Source organism: Aethalodelphis obliquidens, unplaced genomic scaffold, assembly GCF_003676395.1.
Source record: "Aethalodelphis obliquidens isolate GAN/ISIS:26980383/991018 unplaced genomic scaffold, ASM367639v1 scaffold24, whole genome shotgun sequence".
NCBI classification, from domain to species: Eukaryota; Metazoa; Chordata; class Mammalia; order Artiodactyla; family Delphinidae; genus Aethalodelphis; species Aethalodelphis obliquidens.
In genome coordinates this window covers 1,388,476-1,414,097 of record NW_020837968.1, presented here as the reverse complement: position 1 = coordinate 1,414,097, position 25,622 = coordinate 1,388,476, and the positions used below count along the sequence as shown (strand labels likewise).

Genomic DNA, 25,622 nt, shown 5'->3' with positions numbered 1-25,622 from the left:
TTTTTTGGGGGTTTTTTTACTTAGTAGAATTTATTTCTGGCTAACAGGTATATCAAATACATCTTTAAAAAATTTAATTTTCTCCAATCTTGCTATTGGTTATATATATGTTATATTTCTATATACTCATTTTCCATAATAAAATTTTCCAATTCTGTTAGAAAAATTTATATTTATTTTTCCAGTTGTTAAGTGTTTACCAGTAACAGAACCAGAGAATGGGAAAATTTTCAGTGGTGCCCTGGACCCAGACCAAGTATATGTTTTTGGACAAGCAATACAGTTTGAATGTAATTCAGGCTACATACTTGATGGACCTAAACAAATACATTGCTCAACAGATGGTATTTGGAGTGAAGAAAAACCGAAATGTGTAGGTACGATACACTTACTGTTTGATTATTTGAATGAGTTTAGTTTTTTTCATGAAAATATGCCTTTCAAAACACTGTGCATCCTACAGAATCTGAGAAATACTAACTCACTAGCATTTATTCAGCACTTACTATTTCCCAGTAAGTGATCTAAGTTCTTTACACGTGTCATCTATTTTACCTTCCAAATGACTATGTGATTCATGTACTGTTTTCACCACTATTTTATAATTGAGGAATTCATGGTGCAAAGAAATTAAATCACATGTACAAAATTATCATGGCATATATGGTAGAGGTTAAGATTTAAACGTAGGTTATCTGACACTAAAGTCCATGCTCTTAACTATAATTAAATTGTAATTGACTCTTATGACTAACATAAAATCTTAAGCATTTCTTCTACAAGTTTAATATTAAAACTCCAGAATAGGTCGTTTTTTTATTTGAAAAACTATCATTATTTATTTCTATTGATGTGTCATGATAACATTGTGTTTTTGAATAACACTTCTAGGAAGTGCCCCTGTTTTATACTTGCACTGGGAGTTTAGCATAAATATTGCTGAACTGAATTGAATCCACTAAATAAATCTTTGTCTTTAAAAAAAAGTTCCATAGTTAGCTAGAAGTTAGCATTTCTAGAAGTTAGCATTTCTTTAGTTTCAATACTACTGACCTGTGCCTGATGGCCAATATGATGATTCTGGCTTTTGTAATAATATATTTTGGTCAATTTATTTAAAAGTACCATACTTCGTTTGACCAGTATTTCTTTGGCAGAAATTTCTGCCGTATTTGTTTTTTAACATTATCTAAAATCCCCAAATTATTTACACTTTCTTAGTCTAGTCTGTCCTACAGTGAGATGAAGAGAGAAGCGTCCCTCTTCCTAGGAAGTCTTTTTTACAAAACTAGTTCTTCGAGTTAATAATGGCAAACGTATTTATATTCAGTGTAGCAATTACTGTATACTGTAGAGGTTCATGGATGGGACTTATTTCTTGCAACTAAATTTCTGTGGTTAGTTAAACCTTTCTGGAATGACTGATGCAGAAGATAAGTCTTAAAGGAAGAATGAGAATCTTTCAGATGAAGTTGAGGAGGGCAAAAGCAAACCAGTCAGAAGAAGTTAGTGGAGAGGAAGGGACAATGGCCTTGAGGCCTCTTTGAGCATGAAGCTCCCCTATTCCCACTGTTCTCAGGGGCCTTAACTTAGAATGCAGGAAGGGAAGAAGTTAGTGATGGAGTGAAGATTGGCAGTCCAAGGTTCTGTGGGGCTACATACACCATGCTGAAGAATTAGGCTTTTATACAGACTGAATTGGGAATCAATGAAGCATTTTAAATGGAACAATAAAGTGACAAGAAGAAAAGATCATTAAGTTACAAACAGGAAAAAAAGATTAAGATGAAGGGAGAATAAGATCTGGGAAATTAGTCACTGTTGCTGGAGTCCCAGAGAAAAATTTTGGAGTGACGATAGTGTGAAAGATGATGGCCAGCTCTTTATTTTTTTTTTTGGACGGAAAACTTGGATGGATAGCAAAACCACACAAGCTGATCAGTTGCTTTTTGGAGATGTAATAACAATGAGATATCTTAATTTCTTTGACAAAGTGTTTTGTCAATAATTACTCTATTATCAATAACTAAAAAAATATGTAATTTTTACAGGTCACTCAGTGAAAATACATATCACATTAAACCTATTTCATTTTTTCTTTTTTTTTTTTTTTTTTCGGTTCTCTGGCCTCTCACTGCTGTGGTCTCTCCCATTGCGGAGCACAGGCTCCGGACGCGCAGGCTCAGCGGCCATGGCTCACGGGCCCAGCCGCTCCGTGGCACGTGGGATCTTCCCAGACCGGGGCACGCACCCGTGTCCCCTGCATTGGAAGGCGGACTCTCAACCACTGCGCCACCAGGGAAGCCCTAAACCTATTTCTGTATTCAATTTTATATATACAGTTGATGAATGTTACTGGCCACTATTTATTTCAAGAGGACTAATTTATCCCCAAACTAAATAAATTAGCAACATGATTTAAATCAGAATTTTTACTTACTTCAAAAATGAATGTTAAGAACAACCGATAAATTATTCACCAAGCATTCAAGTCAAAACAGGACTTTTGTTTAGTTGTCTGATTTACCTAATGGAAACAAGAGTTGTATCTTTATATAATTATGTTTGGGACACAGTCCTTTAATATATAACAAACCTGTTGGAATTTAATCCCTTTTCTTTAGAAACTTCCTGCAAACAACCAACCATTTTAAATGGCTATCCTATATCTCAGAAGGAAATTTATAAGGTAAATGAACGAGTTCAATATAAGTGTGCAAGAGGTTTCGGATATGGGGAAAGAGGAGATGCCGTATGCACTGAATTTGGATGGACCCCAGTTCCTTCATGTAAAGGTAATGCTAAGTTTCTCTTCTATATCTTTTGCTGTATATTTTTACCAGTTGTTTTAATTCATATACTCCTGGTTAAGCAGTTTATTTTTTCTCACAATGGAGTATTAATGTTTATAGGAATCAACTATTACAGAGACATAACATTTTATGTGTGCAAGGCCTGTTTTGAGATCAATTGGTGTGATTCTCTCACTCTGAAGATACACATAAACAGGACCAGAAAAGTTCAATAGCTCATTCAATCTTTGGTCTATGGTCACAAAGCAAATCTAGAGCAGAGCCAGGACTGTAACAGGTTTTCCAATCCCCAGGTATATATACCTCTCAAATAATTAGAGTCCTCTCATAAAGCCCAACATTTCACTTTAAAAAGTAAATTCTATTAATACCAGATGAGGTAATCCTCCATGGATAATGGAGTTAAGTAGAAGAAACTGGAGATTTCGTTAAGCACAGGCTTCATATGAATCAACTGTGGTGATGGCGCTGAAAACAGCTCCTCTTTTCGGCTTCGTAAGGGAAGGATGTTACCCAGACTCAAAGAGTTCATTTCAACTGTGCTCTTTGCCCACCAGAAATTATGTCTGCTTTTTTGTCTTCTGCTTAGCCTACCTCATTTAGAAAGGGATAGTTTCAACTATCATGGCTTAGAAGAGAAAAATATATCAAGAAATAGTTGAGGAATGTAAGAAGTCATAAGAAGAGCAGGCAGATACAGCTATAGCATGGTAATAACAGTGTTGAGTTACTTGCAAACACTTGTGAAAAGGAAGGAGTTAGCTTTTGATGAGGGCTGCTTCACCGAGTAAAACAAGTAACAGTATCGTCACACATGACATCCGAGACAAGTGACTTCCTAAGAGGGTGACTTTTACAGGTATTGCCACACTGTGATCTTCACCTCTTAAGAGCCCTCTGAACTTTAAATCATGCTATTCGTAATAACATATATAAACCTTGCTTTGGTGATCCTCTTTTACAAAAACTACAGATAGCTTTTGAGCTGATTTTATTCTTAAAAAAATTTAGTTGAGCCCACAAGCAGCTCCTTGGAAAATACATCCTCCTGAATGACCTTCACTTTCAAGCATTGTTAAGAAAATATTTAGAAAGAAGTTAATGAACACAAGACAGCGATAACTGTTACCGAACCAAAACTTGGGTCTGCTCCCCTGCACACAGTAGAGCTAATCTACTGACACCAGGCTGTGGTGAAGGGAAGTGCAGCATTTATTGTAAGGCACCCAGCAAGGGTTCCAGGGCAGCTAATGCTCAAAAAGCCCAGCCTCCCCGATGGGTTTCAGCAAAGCATTTTTAAAGGCCGGGTGAGGGAGAGGTGTCTCAGGGTATGTGATCAGCTCCTGCTGATCAATCAGCAGAATTGCTGATCATAACCAATCAGTTATCTGATTGGTTGATGGTGAGGTAACAGGGCAGTGTCACAGGGGTTAACATCATCAGTCCTCAGACTCCAGTAGGTCTGGGGACTACATGCTCATGGTCATCAAGTAGTTAACATCTTCCATTTGGTGGGGTTTTCAAATGTGGAAAACAACTCAGGAAATGTGCATCAGATACTATTATCTAGGAAGTTCAGAGAGGAACTACAGCAGAGGATATGGGGGAGGGGTCTGTCCCAGGAAGGCCCCACAGGGTCCTGCTCGGTTACACAACCATATGAGATCTGTGTGAGGCTGATGCTGTGTGGAGTCCAGCTGTTTATCTCCATGGCATTCGTGGCTCCTGAGCAAAGAAGGTGGATGCACAAGTTCTCTGGTGTCAAACTCTGCCATATATGCTACTTCCAGAGCCCCTCTTCTATCCATCCAATCACCAAAATAGAGCTTATAAACCACTTATTTTATATCAGGACTCTTGTCCTTTATTGAGGATAAACATTAGAATAAAGTTTCAATGAATTCCAGGTTTCGATGAATTCAAAGTAAAGCTTCAGGAATTCAATTTTACTTGGACATAGGACTCAGGATAACATGACGTAGAAGTTACTGAATTATTCCTTTTTCTTGGTCACTTACCTACCTACTTAAAACTCCTCCTTAGAACAGATCCGTTTTAGTAGTGGGAAATCTCTTTTTTTTCCCACAGTGTTACTACAATTTCTAGGCTTACTTCTCTTAAAACTAGACTCCTTTACACACACACATTAAAGAATCCACATTTATAAGACATTTTCCTTTCAAAAGTTCATTTTCCCAGTCACAAGTCATAACCTAAAAATTCAAGACTGTATGCTTTAAGGTCCTGCTTTCTTTAGCGAGAGAGATACCAGGATTAGGATTGGTACTCTCTCTTTTACAAGATAATTTGCTAAAGATCAATATAAGTAAAGAGTGGTTCACCCCAAATTAGATAAGCATGCTCTGTCTCTTAAAGATGCTTCATTTTATTAAAATGCAGTTTACATTAACTAGATATAGAGAAGTCTTTTATTAAAAGAAACTCCACTCTCTTACCTCAGCTAATGACACAAATACCTCTCCCTATTTTCATGGTACATTGGAAGGATCTACCTGCTGATAACGATAAATTCCAGATCTACATATCTTATTTTGTAGAACTCTACAAGAAATTTGGAATTAAGTCATAAAAGTAAATTTAAATAAAATAGTCTAGGATAAAACACTTAAATTGTCTTCTATCTGGTCTATGATTTGTACGTGTCAGGGGTTTTATTTGAGGGTGATTTGTCCAAACTTTGGTCTCTGTATCCAATAAGGGATAGTCTCTGACAACAAGTCACTCACAGGAATAAATAAAAGTACCAAGACCTGTTAAATAAAAGCCACCTTTGATGCAAATCTCTCTGTTCCCTGTACAGACTGGATTTTTTACGATTCACAACAGAGTGTTAACCTTGAATTAATTATTCTTATTTCAAGTGCTTAATGGTTGCTTCTAAAAGTAGAAAAAACTTGGCCTTACATATTCAGACAGCCTCAAATATTATTATTATTATTATTTTAATAGAAGCACCTACCTAGGCTAACTTCTCTTAAACATTGCCCTGGCAATGTTTTAATAACATTATTTATTTTAATGGAGATCATGATTATTTTAATGGAGATCCCTAGAAGTTCTTCTACTCTTAATTAATTTAACAAAATCTCCCAATATTATTTAGTAGGTATCTTAGTGAAACACGTTTATTTATATATTGTGACTTTTGAGTTCAAACTTTGGTACTAAGTTCAGCTGTAGCATGAAGTAAAAACTAAGACATGGGGCTTCCCTGGTGGCGCAGTGGTTGAGAGTCTGCCTGCCGATGCAGGGGACACGGGTTCGTGCCCCGGTCCGGGAGGATCCCACATGCCGCGGAGCGGCTGGGCCCGTGAGCCATGGCCACTGAGCCTGCGCGTCCGGAGCCTGTGCTCCGCAACAGGAGAGGTCACAACAGTGAGAGGCCCACGTACCGCAAAAAAAAGAAAACAAACAAAACTAAGACATGTAAACTGGACTTCACTGCGTATATGAAAATATGATAGATATAGCAGAATGAAGTGAAAGAGAAAAAACAGAAAAGAATAAATGAACACATTTAAGGTTCATTTGAAGTTAGTGTTAATTAGTGAAGATCTGTTTCACATAAAACTTGTGTTTAGGTGATCACATGTAATTTCTATTATTTCTAATATAATTGTTGCTAATAAATATATTATCATGTTAGCAACAGAGGCATACTGAAGCTTATCTGGCAGAATGGAATATAAATTTAAGACCAATTAGGAGACTACTGTACTACCTCTAAGAGCTGACCATACACAGTGGAGGTGTCTTATGAAAGGGAGGAGATATATAAGCAATAATACCAACTTTATAGAATATGGTGTTTGACTGAATTTTGAAGTGATGTGGAGGAAGGAATATAGGGGTAAATTTCCAGGCTTCTGTCATGAGGCTCTTGTGTCACAAATTCCAATGTTATATACAGGAAGAAAAGCATATACTGAAAGAAGGATGATGATTAAGTTTGATATATGATAAGCTGAGTATGCTTTTGAGTTTTACATATGGACCTGTCCAATGTGAGCTGCAACTGGATATATAGACTGAAGAATTTATTAGCATAACAGGGAAGCTTTTTGTCATGGACAAGTCTTGAATTACACAGAGAATATGTTGAGGAAAACAACAAAATCAAGGACAAATACTCATGTAGATCCAAGTACAAGGCATCTCTCTTCATTCATACAACACTTACAGGGTCTTCAGGGAAGATGTTTCTGGCGTGGTGATAAGCATCGCTATGAAGATTTAGAGGAGAATCGTTCAAGACACAAGGAGCAGAAAGTGCAAATGATAGGCATAAGCTTGGCATGTGTGAAAACCAGACCGAAGGCTAGTGTGGTGGTAGCACAGAAAATAAGCAGGAAAGTGGTAGGGGATGCGATTGGAAAAGTAGGCTGGGCCTAAGAATTAAGTGGAGTGGTGGAAGAAGAGGAGTAACTATAAGTAAACTAAACAAAATTAAATCGTGTTGTTCAGACAAAGGTAAGGAGAAGTAGGACATACAAAGGTAATGCACTGGGGAACTTCAAGAAGTCGGTGATCAGCAGTGTCAAATATTACAGAGTTTAGCTAATAATATACACCAGACACTGTAATATGTGGAATACAAAGATTTTTGAATTTGGAAATTGGAGGATATTGGTGACTTCTGTCAGAGCAATGTCAGCACAATGGTGGTGTGAGAAGCCAGATGGAAACAGGTTGAAGAATAAATGGGAGGAAGAATAGAATACCTTAGTGTAGTGTTAAGTGTCTGCGACATTAAACTTTTGATTGCCAAGGCATACTTTTTTTTTTTTTTTTTTTTTTGCGGTACGCGGGCCTGTCACTATTGTGGCCTCTCCTGTTGGGAGCACAGGCTCCGGACGCGCAGGCTCAGCGGCCATGGCTCACGGGCCCAGCTGCTCCGCGGCATGTGGGATCTTCCCGGACCGGGGCACGAACCCGTGTCCCCTGCATCGGCAGGCGGACTCTCAACCACTGCGCCACCAGGGAAGCCCTCTATGTTCTTCCTTTAATCACTGCAGCTGTGGGGAAGAGAACATAAAAATTCACACAATGACTGTTACAGTCACAATGACTGTTCCTCCCTAAAGGAAAACATATTACTTCCATATTCATTTCGTTGTCCTATGCAAGCCATGTGTTTATGTCTACTTCAAAGGGGCAGGGGTATACTAGCCAACCAAGCGTCTGGAGGGAGGAGACTCAGAATATTTGTAAATAGTACTTGTGAGAATGACAGAAGCTGAGGAACTTGCAGAAAGTAGAAAGAATAGCTGAAGTGATATACCAAGAATCCATTGCCAGGTATGGAATATCATGAAGCATGTGTTGGCTTTGGAGAAAGAGGATTCAAGAATCCAGGGGGCACAAATACATTAGATGAGAAATACAATGGAGGGAAATATGAGTGATACAGCAGGAAGGGTATGAGGCTGTGCTCATTTTAATGACATTTTGTGCTGTACTAAGAACAAATAACATCCACTTTTACATTTTTATATGCTTGATTATTCTTAATGGATAGTTATTTCTATATTGTACACATATCTTTTTTCTTTTCAGAAATAACATGTGATCCTCCTTATATTCCAAATGGTATTTACACACCTCAATTAGCCAAATACAGAGGTGAATATAAAATCACTTATGAGTGTAAAAGTGGCTTTGCTCCTGCGATCCAGAGAAATGTTGCAACATGCACCAGCCAGGGCTGGTCACCTGCTCCAAGATGTTCCTGTAAGTTTCACTCACATCTTGACCTACTTCTTAATTCTGAAGTTTCTTTCTCTTAAACACACAAAAATGGGGACAGAATAAATCCAAGTATTTGCCCTACTTTGTTTGCAAAGTAGAGGTTTTAGAGGCATTCTTCGCTTTTCAAAGTAGACAGTTCTAAGGAGGAATAAAAACATTTTTGTAAACTAAAAACTCTTTAACTTTTTTGCTACTCAAAGTTAAATATATGTCTGTGTGTATGAATATATAATTCTCGAATATAATTCTAATATCTGAACTAAAACATTGAGTAAGACTTACATCACCTAACACCTAGTATATTAGTTATCTAGTGCTGTGTAAAAATATTCTCCCAAAACATATGGGCTTAAAACAACACACCTTTATATTCTTAGAGCTCCTATGGGTCAGGAATTAGGAAGTGGCTTAGTTGGCTAGCTCTGAATCACACTTCTTGGGTTGCAGTCGGGGTGCTGGCCTGGGCTGCAAGTCACCTGATGGCTCATTTGCTTCCTAGGCTCTCTCACCTGGCTTTGGGCGGGAAGCCTCAATACCTTACCACATGGGCATCTCCGCAGATTGCTTGAGAGGATGCTATCTTTCCCCAGAGCTAGTGATCCCAGAGAGAGCAGGAAGTTTCCATACCATTTATGACCTGGTCACACACTGTCACCGTCACTTCAGCCATATGTATTCTTTAGAAGTGAGTCACTAAGTCCAGCACATTCAAGTGTGGGGAATTAGGCTCTAATTTTGGGAGGGAGGAATGTACAAGACATTGTGGAATTTTCTAAAACTATCACATTTAGAAAAATGTCACTCAACTGAACAGAGTATTTTATTTCTAGGGATGCTTCCTTTACCTTTTTTCAAGTGTTTTCTGTCTCTACAATCATATCCTTTTTCTTTATACATCACAGTTTATTGTAAAGATGCACTACAGTTAAACTCGATCTTGCATGAAAGAAAAATGTAATGATACAAATAATAGATCAGTGACCTCAATATTAATTCCAGGCATAAGTCCAAAATGATTTTTCAAAGTATGAGTCCCTTAAAAAGGAAGCTATTATCAGTATGAAACAGATTTCAATGTGCATAAGAAATATAAGAGAAATATTTAATCATGTTAAAGTTTGGTTTATGAATATGGCAGATGAGCCTGACTGTACCTCAACAAGTTTATCCCACAAGGGAACTTCCGAAGTTCTTGCGGACAAGATGGGGAAATTGACCAATTAGATGGTTTATCAGATATTCATAATTTCATTAAATAAGCCTATCTGATTATCAGATTCAGGACTGTGTTCTCAGGCCTGCTCCGTTCCTCTAGTTTAATGGTGTAGAGGAGATGCAGTACAAATTCACCGCTGGAATGATACAGGGGTGCTGAAAGAGAATCTGCATTAGGACAGATTCATCACTCAGAAAGACTCCCATGTGTGAGGTTGGATCTAATAACATGAAATTTAACAGTGATAACTGTAAGATCCTGGGTTTGGGCCATAGGAGTCAGCTGCACAAGTACAGAAAGACTAGAAACACTTTTAAAAATTAAAAGTGAATATTAAATATTAAATTAATATTAAAAAAGTGAATATTTTAATCAGTTTTGAGATCAGTCTGAGCCAACACTGTGATGGCACAGCCAAAGCTGCTCATGAGACCAGAGCTCGTGTTGGTAGAAGTGTGAGAGGGTAGTGAGGCTGTTGTAAGTCCTGCCAATGTTAGTGCTGATCTGAGCACAGTGGAATAGTACACGTGCTTCAGGAAATGATCTGGTTAGAGAGATACAAACACATTCACATGTGACCGAATGAAAGACAAGAATAGGAACAGGGCTCGGGCCAGTGATAGTAATAATACTTACTTTCAATTATGCCCTCTGTGTGTACCTTTTGGAAACGAATCTCAATGGATTATTTAACTGTATTCCTATTGTATGAAGAAACATAATGAAGTGGATAAACATACTAGTTCTGAAATCAGATCATCAGGATTCAAATCTCTGCTCTACAATTTAATGGCAAAGTTAATTGAGTTCTTTAAGATTTGGTTCTTGCAAATACAAAGACCCAAGCTTGCCCAATGTAGAATTATTGTTAAATATACATATCTTGACATAACATGATGGAATTTGTAAAATCCATGGATGAGGGGAAAATCTTCTAAATCTCCAAAAAGTAGTGTGAAAAAAACTAGTCTGTTACTTAAAAAGAATGAGAGTAAATAAGCATTTCAATCTTAAAAGAGTGGGAAGCTTCACACAAGTGGGGGAAATCTATCAATGATGAGAGATACAGACTATAGGACAAGAATCTATACCAAGAGAAGGTATCATTCACAAGTCCTTGTAAAGAAAGACATTAGGATATGCAAAGATTCAAAGTTTTTAATTCACATAACAAGTCTGTAAAAACAGCTTGAGAGATTTCTGTAATCATACAAAAAAGAAAACGGATCATTGATCTTAAGGAAGATATAAATGGTAATGAATATTGTGTGTGCATGTTGTACATTTCTTTAATGTGTTGCATATGTGTTCTTTTAATATCATATTTCATGATGTAAAATAAATACTAGTGTAGTATTAAAAGTCTTAGATTATCTCCAAACCATCCAATAAAAAGGGTAAATTTTTCTGAAAAATATTATATATAAAACTGTTATAAACAACATAACACTTAAGAATACATGTGAAAATCACTCAATATATAAGAATAACAATAAATGTAATTATATTAGACCTCATTTAAAATATTTATAAGAAACAGTGAAAAAACATCATTCTCCAATTAAAATTAGAAATAAGCATTCAAGTGTTTCCCTTAATCGTAACCATTTGGATATTAAGAATTATTCATTCATTGTTCATTTCTCTGATTAGATAAAGAAGGGAAAATATGCCTTAATGTCTAGTTTGAGAGTTAAGTAAGAATGTTTTTTTTCTGTGTAATGTGATCAGTGGATCAATGGATCAACTGTTGTGCTTCTCTACACTTATCACACATTTCCAATAAATAGAAAAGTAAACTAATGAGTGTTATTCTAAAAACAAAAACTGTTTTCCTACATTGACTTGGTCTGAGAATAAAAGCCAGGATCCTGATTTTTGATGAGAATGAAAGAGAAAGAAAAAGAAGACAGATGAGCTGCATGGTAAAATTTGTACTTTCATCTCTCGATTAAGATGCTAATTTAGTCAACCAAGGCTAGGACTTATGTACTTACGGATAATTAAATCAATAGCTCTGTATAGTTTTCTACCAAGAGAGCTCACATATAAATTTTATGTAATATGACCCACAAGACATAATTTGATCTTCATTAGCAAGGACCTCCTTACATACCTCAGTCATCTGAGTTTTCTATAACTTTTCTTTTCCTAGAAACTCTAATGCAATGAGGGTAATTAAGCTAATAGGAATATAATTCATAGATGAAACATTTGATCTCTAATTTGATTGCTTACTAAGGTAAAACATTATTCATACCGTTTTTTTTTTATTCCAAGTTAAACCTTGCGATTTTCCAGTAATAAAACATGGAAGCATTTATGAACATAGGGGATACTTTCCAGTAAGCTTAGGTCATTGGATCCGCTTTGACTGTGATCAGTATTTTGTGCCACAAGATCGCCGGCCTTACCTTACATGCACACGAAATGGATGGTCTCCAGAAGTACCGTGCCTCAGTAAGTAAACCTCTTAATTTTATGTGTATAAATCTTCCAAAGAGTGGAGAAACAATAGTACATAAGTGAGTACAATTAAGTCTTACACGACAAAAATAAGGCCAAGGGTCAAGTTCTGTGAGCAAAAAGACCCAAATAAGCCTTCTTTTTATGAGGAGCTCTCCATGGAAATCACATGAGAAATATAGAGACTTTATAAGAATATCTGCATCATTTACACATATTGTAATTATAAAAACTAAAGATAAATAACATGGTATATTGATTTTTTTTTCTTTTTTAACAAACACTTGGTAGTAGCTTTCATTTTCATTAAGTTATTTGTTCTTTTTGAATACTAATGCATTGTCAGGTAAATACCATAAAGTTAATTTTTAATGTGCTATTTTACCAAATATATGTTATTTTTTTTCTTTTCTCTTGTCTTTATGATCCTTAGGACAATGTATTTTCAATTACTTGCACAATGGACGTTACCCAAATTACGGAACAAAGGTGTTACAAGGTAAAACTATGAGAGTTCACTGCTATGATGGCTACAGTCTTCCGAATAACCAGAACACAATGACCTGTACAGAGAATGGCTGGTCTCCTCCTCCCAGATGCATCCGTGTCAGTGAGTAAACTGGTCCAAGATCCCAGTATATTTATAATTTTCTAAGACTCCGCTATATTATCCACTGCAAAATGTTTTTATCAACTTTTTCTTGTTTTGCCAAAGGACTTATTTAGTTTTATTTTTTACAAGTGTGTGTGAGTGTATGTACAGACTTCTTGATAAGTATATAACAAAATAAATGTGCCTATTGATAGACATCAGTCAAGAATACAGGGGAAAAAAAAAAACACAAAGAAGAAACCTATAATAACAGAGAGATGTCAGCAAGATGGCCGAATAGGAGTTTTACTGTCTCTCCTGATACAAACTTTGACAATCATGAATCGATAAGAATATCTTTGTGGGATTCTAGGAGTCTAGCAGAGAAATTATAGCACACTGTTGGAGCACAGAGATTCAAGACTGAATGCATCAAAGAAGGTTAGAGGAACAGTTTCACTTTACCTGTGTCACCTCTCCCCTAAAGTAGCACAGCTTAGTGCCCAGAGAGACCCCCTCAGCACAGGATTTCACCTGTGGGGGAAAACAAGAGCATGTGAGTAAGGGCCAGCTTCCTCAACTTGCAATACTGATCAAAAGGCCCACTTCTGTTTCACCCGGTCCGGAATAATGGGGTAATCTGCATGACTGAGGGGTGGGGAGAGGCCAGGAGTACAGCATCCAGGGCTAGAATTCATCAAGAGACAAGGATCCTACTGACCATTTTGTAGACACCACCAGCTGGCTGAGGTAGAGGTGAAGAAGTTCAAGAAGATGACAGAGGGCCTGGGGCCCAGCATCATCAGGGACCTCGCTGTGGCAGGACTGGAGATGCAGGTAAAACTGCTCCAGAGCCTGGGCCTAAAATCAACCCTCATCACCGATGGCTCCACTCCCATCAACCTCTTCAACAAAGCTTTGGGTCTTCTGGGGCTCAGGTCTGAGGCCCAGCCCCCAGACAAGAAGGCAGCCTCGGGGCCCAGAGCCCAAGAGGGCTTGCTTCTCCCCTCCACTGCTGGCTCTCTAACTCTTAGAAGCAACATGTCATGCCTTAGCCCCCTACTGCACTGACAAATAAAATTGACACTTCTGGGCATTTAAAAAAAAAGGAAGCCCACCCTCTAACCATTGCAGACACCTAGTTTGTGAATCCTTCTCACCCATGGGCACCCTCAACACATCCACATCCCCCTGCCCCATGGCCAGCTCCCTGTGTATGTCCCCAAGGTGGCGATGCAAACTTTTGCAGATGACTAGTGAGACATCTAGAAGCCAGCCTGACCCTGTGGGATTGTGAGAAAATACACAAACATGAGCATTTGTCATTGCCCCAGGGAAAGCAACCAGGAAGCCGTCAGCACACAGACTGGCTTTGCCAGATAGAGGGAAGCATACAATCTTCAAAATTCTCTCCCACAGGAATCAAGATGTGTGGAACTGGTGTGTCCTTAAAAAAGGTCTGGAAAAGCCTGTAGCAGTGTGACAGAATGTATTTTCCTCCCCGGTCAGTCTGTAAAGACTGGAGGAAGCAATTGCTTCTTTAAGTGTGAAGACAGCAACAGGCGACTTCAAGAAACAAAAAAATCAAAGGACTACAGTACAGACAAAGGAGCATATTAGTTTTCTGTTAACTGACCTCAAATAATGGATATGTACAATTTATCTGATAGATGCTTCAATATAGTTACTTTAAAGAACTTCACTGAGATGCAAGAAAACACAGGCAATTCAAAGAAGTCAGATAAACAATAATTGAACAAAACAAGAAGTTTAACAGCGAGATAGAAAACATAAAAAAACAAAACAGTAATTCTGAAAGTGAAGAATACAATGAATGAAGTGATAAATACAGTGGAGAGCATCAACCACAAACTATCAAGCAGAAAAAAAAACTCATTTGAAAGTATCCTGTCAGAGTGAAGAAAGCCTACAGGAATGATTGGAGACCATCAAGAGAAACATTGTAGAGATTATGGGTGTCCCAGGAGAAGAATGGGAGAAAGAGCAGAATGTTTATTTAAAGAAATAATGGCTGGGAAGACATGGACATTCAAGATCATGCATTTCATAAGTCCCCAAACAGATTCAAACAAGAGGTATTCTATATACAAGACACATTGTAAAAAACTGTCTAAAATCAAAGGCAAAGAGAATTTTTGAAGCTGAGAGAAAAACCTCCACAAACAAAAGGGATTCCCCATAAAGATATAAGCAGGTTAATAAAACTGCAGAAACACTGCACACCAGGAGAGAGAGGGATGAAATATTCAAATTACTGAAAGAAAAAGACCTGCAACTGAAGAATTATTTGCCTGGAAAAGCAGTCTTGTAGCAATGAACAGAATATAAAGACTTTCCCAGACGAATAAAAACTGAAGGAATTCATTAGTACTAGATCTGTCTTACAAGAAATGCTGAAAGGAGTTCTTCAAGCTGAAAGAAAAGGATATTAATTAGTAATGTGAACCCATGAAAATATACAACACATACAAAATAATGTAAATTGTGATATCAAAAACAAAATAGGTGGGGAGGAAAGTGAAAGGGTAAAGTGTGTATGCAATCAAAGTGAATTTGTTGTCAGTTACAAATAGACTGTTAAACCTATAAGATATTTTGTGTAAGCCTTGTGGTAACCACAAAACAAAACCTATTTTAGATACACAAAAGATAAAGGAATCAAAGTGTACCACTACAGAAAATCATGAATTCTCTAAGAAAGGGTGCAAGAGAAAGACCAAGGAACAATATTTACTATATAGTGGCCAGAAAACAGTTAATGAGATTGTATTAGTAAGTCCTTACCTATCAATAATAACATTAAAAGTAAATGCATTCTATTCTCCAATCAAAAGGCATAGAGAGTGCATTAAAAAAAAAAGGGAGAACAAACAGAAGATCCAACTATAAACTACCTAGAGGTAAAACTAAACTGAAACTCACTTCAGCATTTAGGACACCCAAAGGCTAAAGTGAATGAAAAGACAATATTCCATGCAAATGGACATCAAAAAAGAGCAGAGATAGCAATAGTTATTTCAGAAAAATAGACTTTTAGTCAAAACTGTAAACAAGAGACAAGGAGGGATCAAATCAAGAGGATTTAACAACTGTAAATATATATGTATCCAGCATGGGAGCACCTAAGTACATTAAGCAAATTCTAACAGATCTAAACAGAGAAATAGCAGTATAATAATAGTAGGGGAGTTCAATACTCTACTTTCAAAAATGGGTAGATCGTTCACCCAGAAAATCAATAAAGAGCAATTCGACTGGAACCAAACTTAAACAAATGTACCTAACAGACATATCAGAACATTCCATTCAACAGCAGAATATATATTCATCCTAAGCATACAAAGAACATTCTCCAGGAGAGATAACATGCTAGGTCACAAAACAAGCCTTAAAAACCTTAAGATGATTGAAAGTATACCAAACATTTTTTGGACCACAATTGTATGAAACTAAACAATCAGTAACAGGAAGAAAAGTAGAAAACTGACAGTATGTGGAAACAAAACATTTCTCAACAATGGGTCAAAATAGATATCAGGGAGAAATAAAAATAAATTCTAAAGGAAATGAAAATTTAAGCACAACAAAAGCAGTCCTATGAGGAGAATTTATAGTGATAAAATCATACATTAAGAAAAAAGGAAGATCTGCAAAAAACAAGCCAATTTTATACTCAAAGAAAAAGAACAAACTAAGCATGAAGTTAGCAGAAAGAAGGAAATAACAAAGATCAGAACAGAAATATATGAAATAGAGGCCAGAAAATACAACAGAAAAGATCACAACATACCTGCTTTTGCAAAAAGATAAACAAAATGAACAAACCTAAAGCTAGATTAAGGAAAAAAAAAGAGATAAAACTCATATAAGTTAAATCAGAAATGAAAGATGAGACATTACAATTGATGCCACAGCAATGCCAAGGATCATAAAAGACAACTATGAACTATCATATGCCAACAAATTGGATAACCTAGAAGAAATGGATAAGTTCCTAGAAACTTATAATTCAACAATACTAACTCACTTAACAATAGAAAATCTGAACAGAATAAAATTAGAAATAAAATTGAATCAGAAATTTAAAATCTTCCAATGAAGTAAAGCTCAGGACCAGATGATCTTATTGGTAAATTATACCAAGGATTTAAATAAATGCCAATCCTTCTCAAACCATTCAACAAAACCCAATGGCATATTTTACATAAGTAAAATAAATAATCCTAAAATTCATATGGAAACACAAAATACCCCCTTTTCTTGAGAAAGAACAACAAAGCTGGAGGCATTACACTTCCTGATTTCAAACTATAGTTTGAGAGCAATAGTAATCAAAATAGTATGATTCTGGCATAAATAATAGACACATAGCCAATGGAATAGAATTGAAACCCAGAAATAAGCCCATGTGTCACCTAATATTTAACAAGGCAATCAAAAATACACAATGGGGGCTTCCCTGGTGGCGCAGTGGTTGAGAGTCCGCCTGCCGATGCAGGGGACACGGGTTCGTGCCCCATTCCGGGAAGATCCCACATGCCGCGGAGCGGCTGGGCTTGTGAGCCATGGCCACTGAGCCTGCGCGTCCGGAGCCTGTGCTCCGCAATGGGAGCAACGGGAGAGGCCACAACAGTGAGAGGCCCGCGTACCGTAAAAAACAAAAACAAAAAACAAACAAACAAACAAAAAAATACACAATGGGGAAATGATGGTGTCTTTAGTAAATGGTGCTGGGAAAACTGGATACGTACAAATAAGAATGAAATTGGACCCCTATATGAAAACACCAACAAAAATTAACTCTAAATGAATTAGAGACTTAAATATAAGCCCTGAAACCATAAATGTCATAAAAGAAAACTTGGGGAACTAGTTTCTTGACATTGGTTTGGGCAATGATATTTTTTGATATGTCACCAAAAGCACAAGTAACAAAAACAAAATTTAAGTGGGACTGTATTAAACTAAAATTTCTGTTCAGCAAATCAACAAATGAAAAGGTAAACTATGGAATTGAAAACCATATATCTAATAAGAGGACTAAAAAAAGGACTTTTACAACTCAATAGCAGAAAAATCAAATAATCTGATTTAAAAATGAGCAAAGGATCTGAGTGGACATTTTTCTGAAGAATACACGCAAATGGCCAACAAATACATGAGTAGATAGTAAAACAATTACTAATCTTCAGGGAAATACAAATCAAAACCACAATGAGTTATTACCTCACACCTTTTAGAATGTCTTTTATCAAAAAATATAAGTGTTGGGCTTCCCTGGTGGCGCAGTGGTTGAGAGTCTGCCTGCTGATGCAGGGGACGCGAGTTCGTGCCCCGGTCCGGGAAGATCCCACATGCCTCAGAGCAGCTGGGCCCGTGAGCCATGGCCGCTGAGCCTGCATGTCCGGAGCCTGTGCTCCGCAACGGGAGAGGCCACAACACTGAGAGGGCCGCGTACCGCAAAAAAAAAAAAAAAAGTGTGTGTATATATATATATATATATATATATATATATATATATATAAGTGTTGGCAAGGATGTGGAGAAAAGGGAATCCTTGTACACTTCGGTTGGAATTTAATTTGTTACAACTCTATGGAAATCAGTGTGGAATTTCCTCAAAAAAATTAATAGAACTTTCACATGACCCAGCAATCTCATTCCTAGGTATGTATCCAACAGAAATAAAATCAATATCTCAAAGACATATCTGCAGTCCCATGTTCATTTTAGCATTATTCACAGTATCCAAGCTTTGGAAACAACTTAGGGGTCAGCAAATAAATAAATAAATAAAAGAATAAATAAAGATGTGATCTATATATGTAAAATGGAATATTACTCAGCCACAAGAAAGAAAAGAAGTCCTGCCATTTGATACAACATGGACGAACATAGAGGACATTATGCTAAGTGAAATAAGAAAGAAAGAAAGAAGGAAGGAAGGAAGGAAGGAAGGGGGAAAGAGAGAGAGAGAGAAAGAAAGGGAAAGAAAAGATTGAATTCATAGAAACAAAGAGAAGGAAGGAAGAAAAGGAAGGGAGAAAGGAAGGAAGGAAGGAAGGGAGAAAGAAAGAGAGAAAGAAGAAAGAAAGAGAGAAAGAGAAAGAAGAAAGAAAGAAAGAAAGGAAAGAAAGAAAGAAAAAGAAAGAAAGAAAGAAAGAAAGAAAGAAAGAAAGAAAGAAAGAAGAGAAAGAAAGGGTGGAATGGTAGTTACAAGGACATGAAGGTGAGGGAAATGGGGAGATGCTGGTCCAAAGGTGTAAGGTTTCATTTATAATATGAATAATTCTGGGGATGTACAGCTTGGTGATATAGTTAATAATACTATACTGTATGCTTGAAATTTGCTAAGAGAGTAGATTTACAGCATTCCAAGCACACATACAAAGAAAAGGTAATATGTGAGGTGATAGATGTGTTAATTAACCCTATTGTGATAAATGTATATGTATATCAAATCATCTCATTGTATACACTATACATATAAAGTTTTAATTGTTAACTATACATCAATTAAGCTAGGGGGATACCTACAACATACACAAAAGATAAAAAGAAAGTAAAAAATTACAAAACAATCAAATAACAATGAAAGGTAGAAAGACATTGAAAAAGCAATTGCAGAGTAAGCTAGTTAACAAAATATCAATATAAGTGCTCACTTATAATGATTAATTTAAATTTAAATGGACTACACTCACCTATCAAAAGGAATAGAACACCTGAATGGTTAAAAGAACAAGACTTAATAATTTGCTGTCTATAAAAGGCTTATTTTAGAATTAAAGACACAGATGGGCTAAACATGAACATACGGAAAATGATATTCATGCAAATAAAAGCCAAAAGACAGCAGGAGGGGCTGTCAGAAAAAATTGACTTTTTGTCTAAACTGTTTCTTGCAACAAAGAAAGTTGTTATATAATAATAAAAGTGTCAAATCAACAGGAAAATGGATTATAAACATATAAACACCCACCATTAGAACTCCTAAATATATAAACCCAATATTCACAGGTCTGATTAGAAGAAATTGAGAGCAATACAATAATAGTAGGAGATTTTAATACTCCATTTTCAGTATTGGATAGAATGTCCAGACAGAATTTTAATAAAGAAAAAGCAAAACTTTCCACTCAACAACAGAAGAATACACATTCTTCCCAAGTCCACATGGAATAATCTCTGGAAGGATATGACCTGTTTGGTCACAAAACAAGTCCTGACAAATTTTAGAAGAGAGAAATCGTGCCAAGTATCTTTTTTAACCACATTGAAATAAAACAAGAATACAGTAACAGAAAAAAAGAAGAAAAGAGAAAATCTACAGATATGTGCAAACTAAACAACAAACTCTTGAACAACAGTTTCATCAGAGAGGAAATCATAAGGAATTTTTTAAAAATCTTAAGACAAATGAGAACAAAATAGGACATACCAACAATAACGAGATACTGTAAAAGCAGTACTGAGGGAAGTTTTTATTATAAATGCATACATTAAAACAAAAGAAAGATCTTATGTAAACAACCTAAATTTATACTTTAAAGCACTAGAAAAAGAACAAACTAAGACCAAAGTTAGAGAAAGGAGGAAATAATGAAGATAAGAACAGAAATAAATCAAATGAAGAATAATAAAAAAAAATCAACAAAATGAAAGGTTGGATTTTTGAAAAAATAAACAATATTGATAAAAGCTTAGCTAGACTAAAAAAGATAGACCACTCAAATTTATGACAAGTAAAATCAGAAATGAAAGAGGAGACATTATACAGGATGACTCAAGAATAAAGATAACCATAGGGACTAATGAACAAAAATATGCCAACAAATTTTATAACCTAGAAGAAATGGACAAATTCTGAGATACATATAACCTACCAAAACTGAGTCAAGAAAAATATATATAAAGTCTAAAATGTCCAACAACAAATAAGGAGATTGAAGCAAGTCTCCACCAAAAAAAAAACCTCCCGAAAGAGAAAATACTGGGAACAGATGGCTTCATGGGTGAATTCTTTGAAGCATTTAATAAGAATTGGTAACAATCCTACTAAAAACTCCTTAAAAATCAAAGAAAATTTACATTCCCACCAACAGTGTTCCCTTTTCTCCACACCCTCTCCAGCATTTATTGTTTGTAGATTTTTTGATGATGGCCATTCTGACTGGTGTGAGATGATATCTCATTGTAGTTTTGATTTGTATTTCTCTAATGATTAATGATGTTGAGCATTCTTTCATGTGTTTGTTGGCAATCTGTATATCTTCTTTGGAGAATGTCTATTTAGGTCTTCTGCCCATTTTTGGATTGGGTTGTTTGTTTTTTTGTTATTGAGCTGCATGAGCCGCTTGTAAATTTTGGAGATTAATCCTTTGTCAGTTGCTTCATTTGCAAATATTTCCCCCCATTCTGAGGGTTGTCTTTTGGTCTTGTTTATGGTTTCCTTTGCTGTGCAAAAGCTTTGCAGTTTCATTAGGTCCCATTTGTTTATTTTTGATTTTATTTCCATTTCTCTAGGAGGTGGGTCAAAAAGGATCTTGCTGTGATTTATGTCATAGAGTGTTCTGCCTATGTTTTCCTCTAAGAGTTTGATAGTTTCTGGCCTTACATTTAGGTCTTTAATCCATTTTGAGCTTATTTTTGTGTATGGTGTTAGGGAGTGTTCTAATCTCATACTTTACAATGGAATATTACTCAGCCCTAAAAAGAAACGAAATTGAGTTATTTGTAGTGAGGTGGATGGACCTAGAGTCTGTCATACAGAGTGAAGTTAAGTCAGAAAGAGAAAAACAAATACCGTATGCTAAAACATATATATGGAATCTAAGAAAAAAAAAAAAAAGGTCATGAAGAACCTAGGGGTAAGACAGGAATAAAGACACAGACCTACTAGAGAATGGACTTGAGGATATGGGGAGGGGGAAGGGTAAGCTGTGACAAAGTGAGAGAGTGGCATGGACATTATACACTACCAAATGTAAGGTAGATAGCTAGTGGGAAGCAGCCGCATAGCACAGGGAGATCAGCTCAGTGCTTTGTGACCACCTAGAGGGGTGGGATAGGGAGGGTGGGAGGGAGGGAGATGCAAGAGGGAAGAGATATGGGAACATATGTATATGTATAACTGATTCACTTTGTTATAAAGCAGAAACTAACACACCATTGTAAAGCAGTTATACTCCAATAAAGATGTTAAAAAAATAAACTTGGTTAGACTATGACTGTCCCAGATTAAAACAAAAAAAAAATCAAAGAAAAGAGAATACTTCCAAACTCATTTTATGAGCTCAGCATCAGTCTGATAGCAAAGCTAAAGATACCATAAGCAGAGAAAACTATAGGCTTATAGAAAACTACAAGCAGAGAAAACTATAGATTAAAAAAAAAAAATCAAAGAAAAGAGAATACTTCCAAACTCATTTTGTGAGCCCAGCATCAGTCTGATAGCAAAGCTAAAGATACCATAAGCAGAGAAAACTATAGCTAAAGATACCATAAGCAGAGAAAAGTATCTGAACACAGATGCAAAAAATTGTAGTACAATGATAAAAGAAATTAGACATAGATAAATGGAAACATATCCAGTGCTAGTGCATCAGAAGTTTGAGTGTTGTTAAAATATCCCTACTACCCAAAGTGATGGACAGATGCAATTCAGTCCCTACCAAAATCCCACTGGTGTTCTTTATAGAAATGGAAAAAAATCATAAAATTTGTATGGAACCACCAAAGGCCTGAATAGCCAAAGCAATCTTGAGCAAGAAAAAAAAGCTGAGGACATCATGCTTCCAGATTTCAAATATATTACAAAAATTACTGTAATCAAAATAGTATGCTACTGGCATAAAAACAAATATACAGTCCAATGGAAGAGAATACAAAGCCCAGAAATAAATCCATGCATTTATTAATAATACATAATTGAGACACAATCAACTTATCTATGACAAGGGTGCCTAGAATACACGACTGGGAAAGGATAGTCTCTTCAAATAGTTTTACTGAAACTGGATATCCACAGGCATAAGAAAAAAACTGGGACCTTATTTCACACCACATACAAAAATCGACTGAAAATATATTAAAGATTATATGTAAAGTCCCTTTATCATTATATAATGCCCTTCTTTGTCTTTTTGTTATAGACTTTGACTCTGGCTACCCCACCTTTCTTGGCATTTCCATTTGCAGGAAATATCTTTTTTCATCACCTCAATTTTAGTCTGTGTGTATCTTTTTTTTTTGCGGTACACGGGCCTCTCACTGTTGTGGCCTCTCCCGTTGCGGAGCACAGGCTCCGGACACACAGGCTCAGCGGCCATGGCTCACGGGCCCAGCTGCTCTGAGGCATGTGGGATCTTCCCGGACCGGGGCACAAACCCATGTCCCCTGCATCGGCAGGTGAACTCTCAACCACTGCGCCACCAGGGAAGCCCTAGTCTGTGTGTATCTTTAGCAGGCAGCATATAATTGGGTCTTGTTTTTCTATCCAATCAGCCACCCTATGTCTTTTGATTGGAGCATTTAGTACATTGACATTTAGAGTGATTATTGTTAGGTACGTACATATTGCCATTTTCTTACATGTTTTTTCGTTGTTTTTGTAGTACTCTCTGTTTTGTTTTTTGTTTTTTTTTTTTATTTTTATTGGAGTATAGCTGATTTACAATGCTGTGTTAGTTTCAGGTGTACAGCAAAGTGAATCGATTATATATATACATATATATGTATGTATGTATATATATATCCATTCTTTTTCATATTCTTTTCCGTATATGTTATTACAGAATATTGAGTAGAGTTCCCTGGGCCATACAGTAGGTCCTTATTAGTTGTCTATTTTTATATATACTAGTGTGTATGTGTATACATTAACCCCAATCTCCTAATTTATCACTTCTCCCTGTATTTCCCCTTTGGTAACCATAAGTTTGATTTTGAGATCTGTGAGTCTGTTTCTGTTTTGTGAATAAGTTCATTTGTATCATTTTTTTAGATTCCGCATATAAGTGATATCATACAATATTTCTCTTTCTCTGTCTGACTTACTTCACTCAGTATAACAATCTCTAGGTCCATCCATGTTGCTGCAAATAGCATTATTTCGTTCTTTTTTATAGCTGAGTAATATTCATATATATATATAAAATACCATTATATATATATGGTGTGTGTATATATATATATGGTGTGTGTGTGTATATATATATATAATATATATGTATTATATATATATACCACATCTTTATCCATTCATCTGTCAACAGATATTTAGGTTGCTTCCATGTCTTGGCTGATGTAAATAGTGCTTTAATGAGCATTGGAGGTGCATGTATATTTTCGAATTATACTTTTCTCCAGATATATGCCTTGGAGTGGGATTGCTGCATCATATGGTAGCTCATATTCAGTTTTTTAAGGAACCACCATACTGTTGTCCATAATGGTTGTACCAGTTTACATTCACACCAACAGTGTAGGAGGGTACCCTTTTCTCCGCACCCTCTCCAGCATTTATACTTTGTAGATTTTTTGATGATGGCCATTTTGACTGGTGTGATGTGTTACCTCATTGCAGTTTTGATTTGCTTTTCTCTAATAATTGGTGATGTTGAGCATCTTTTCATGTGTCTCTTGGCCATCTGTATGTCTTCTTTGAAGAAATGTCTATTTAGATCTCTTGCTGATTTTTTTTATTGGGTTGGGTTTTTTTTTTTTTGATATTAAGCTGCATGAGCTGGTTCTATATTTTGGAGCTTAATCCCTTGTCGGTCACTTTGTTTGCAAATATTTTCTCCTATTCTGTGTGTTGTCTTTTCATTTTGTTTATGGTTTCCTTTGCTGTGCAAAAGCTTTTAAGTTTAATTAGGTCCCATTTCTTTATTTTTGTTTTTATTTTCATTACTCTAGGAGGTGGGTCAAAAAAGATATTGCTGTGATTTATGTGAGAGAATGTTCTGCCTGTGTTTTTCTTCAAGAGTTTTATAGTATCTGGTCTTACATTTAAGTCTTTTATCCATTTTGAGTTTATTTTTCCGTAAGGTGTTAGGGAGTGTTCTAATTTCATTAGTTTACATGTAGCCATCCAGTTTTCCCAGCACCACTTATTGAAGAGGCTGTCTTTTCTCCATTGTATATTCTTGCCTCCTTTGTTATAGATTAGTTGAACATATGTGCATGGTTCTTTCTCTGGACTTCTTATCCTGTTCCATTGATCTATATTTCTGTTTTTGTGCCAGTACCATACTGTCTTGATTACTGTAGCTTTGTAGTATATTCTAAAGTCCAGGAGCCTGATTCCTCCAGTTCCATTTTTCTTTCTCAAGATTGCTTTAGCTATGCATGGTCTTTTGTGTTTCCATACAAATTGTAAAATTTTTTATTCTAATTCTGTGAAAAATGCCATTGGTAATTTGATAAGGATTGCATTGAATCTGTAGATTGCTTTGGGTAGTATAGTCATTTTCACAATATTCATTCTTCCAATGCAAGAACATCATATATCTCTCCATCTCTTTTTGTCATCTTTGATTTCTTTCATCAGTGTCTTATAGTTTTCTGCATACAGGTCTTTTGTTTCCTTAGGTAGGCTTATTCCTAGGTATTTTATTCTTTTGCTTACAGTGGTAAATGGGATTGCTTCCTTAATTTATCTTTCTGATCTTTCATTGTTAGTGTATAGGAATGCCACAGATTTCTGTTCTTTAATTTTGTATCCTGCAAATTCACCATATTC

The 25,622-nt window shown here is 36.1% G+C and overlaps 1 protein-coding gene across 4 annotated transcripts in view; it reads left to right on the top strand.

The window, feature by feature from the left end:
* The window catches only part of LOC113628492 (complement factor H-like), a 94,711-nt gene that overhangs the window by 15,800 nt on the left and 53,289 nt on the right, over positions 1-25,622 (top strand). For all 4 annotated transcript variants that reach the window (XM_027122157.1, XM_027122156.1, XM_027122155.1 and 1 more), the window contains 5 exons: positions 186-377; positions 2,625-2,795; positions 8,391-8,564; positions 12,079-12,258; positions 12,698-12,874. In XM_027122157.1, the coding sequence (XP_026977958.1) occupies positions 186-377; positions 2,625-2,795; positions 8,391-8,564; positions 12,079-12,258; positions 12,698-12,874 (894 nt within the window). The remainder of the gene's footprint in view (positions 1-185; positions 378-2,624; positions 2,796-8,390; positions 8,565-12,078; positions 12,259-12,697; positions 12,875-25,622) is intronic.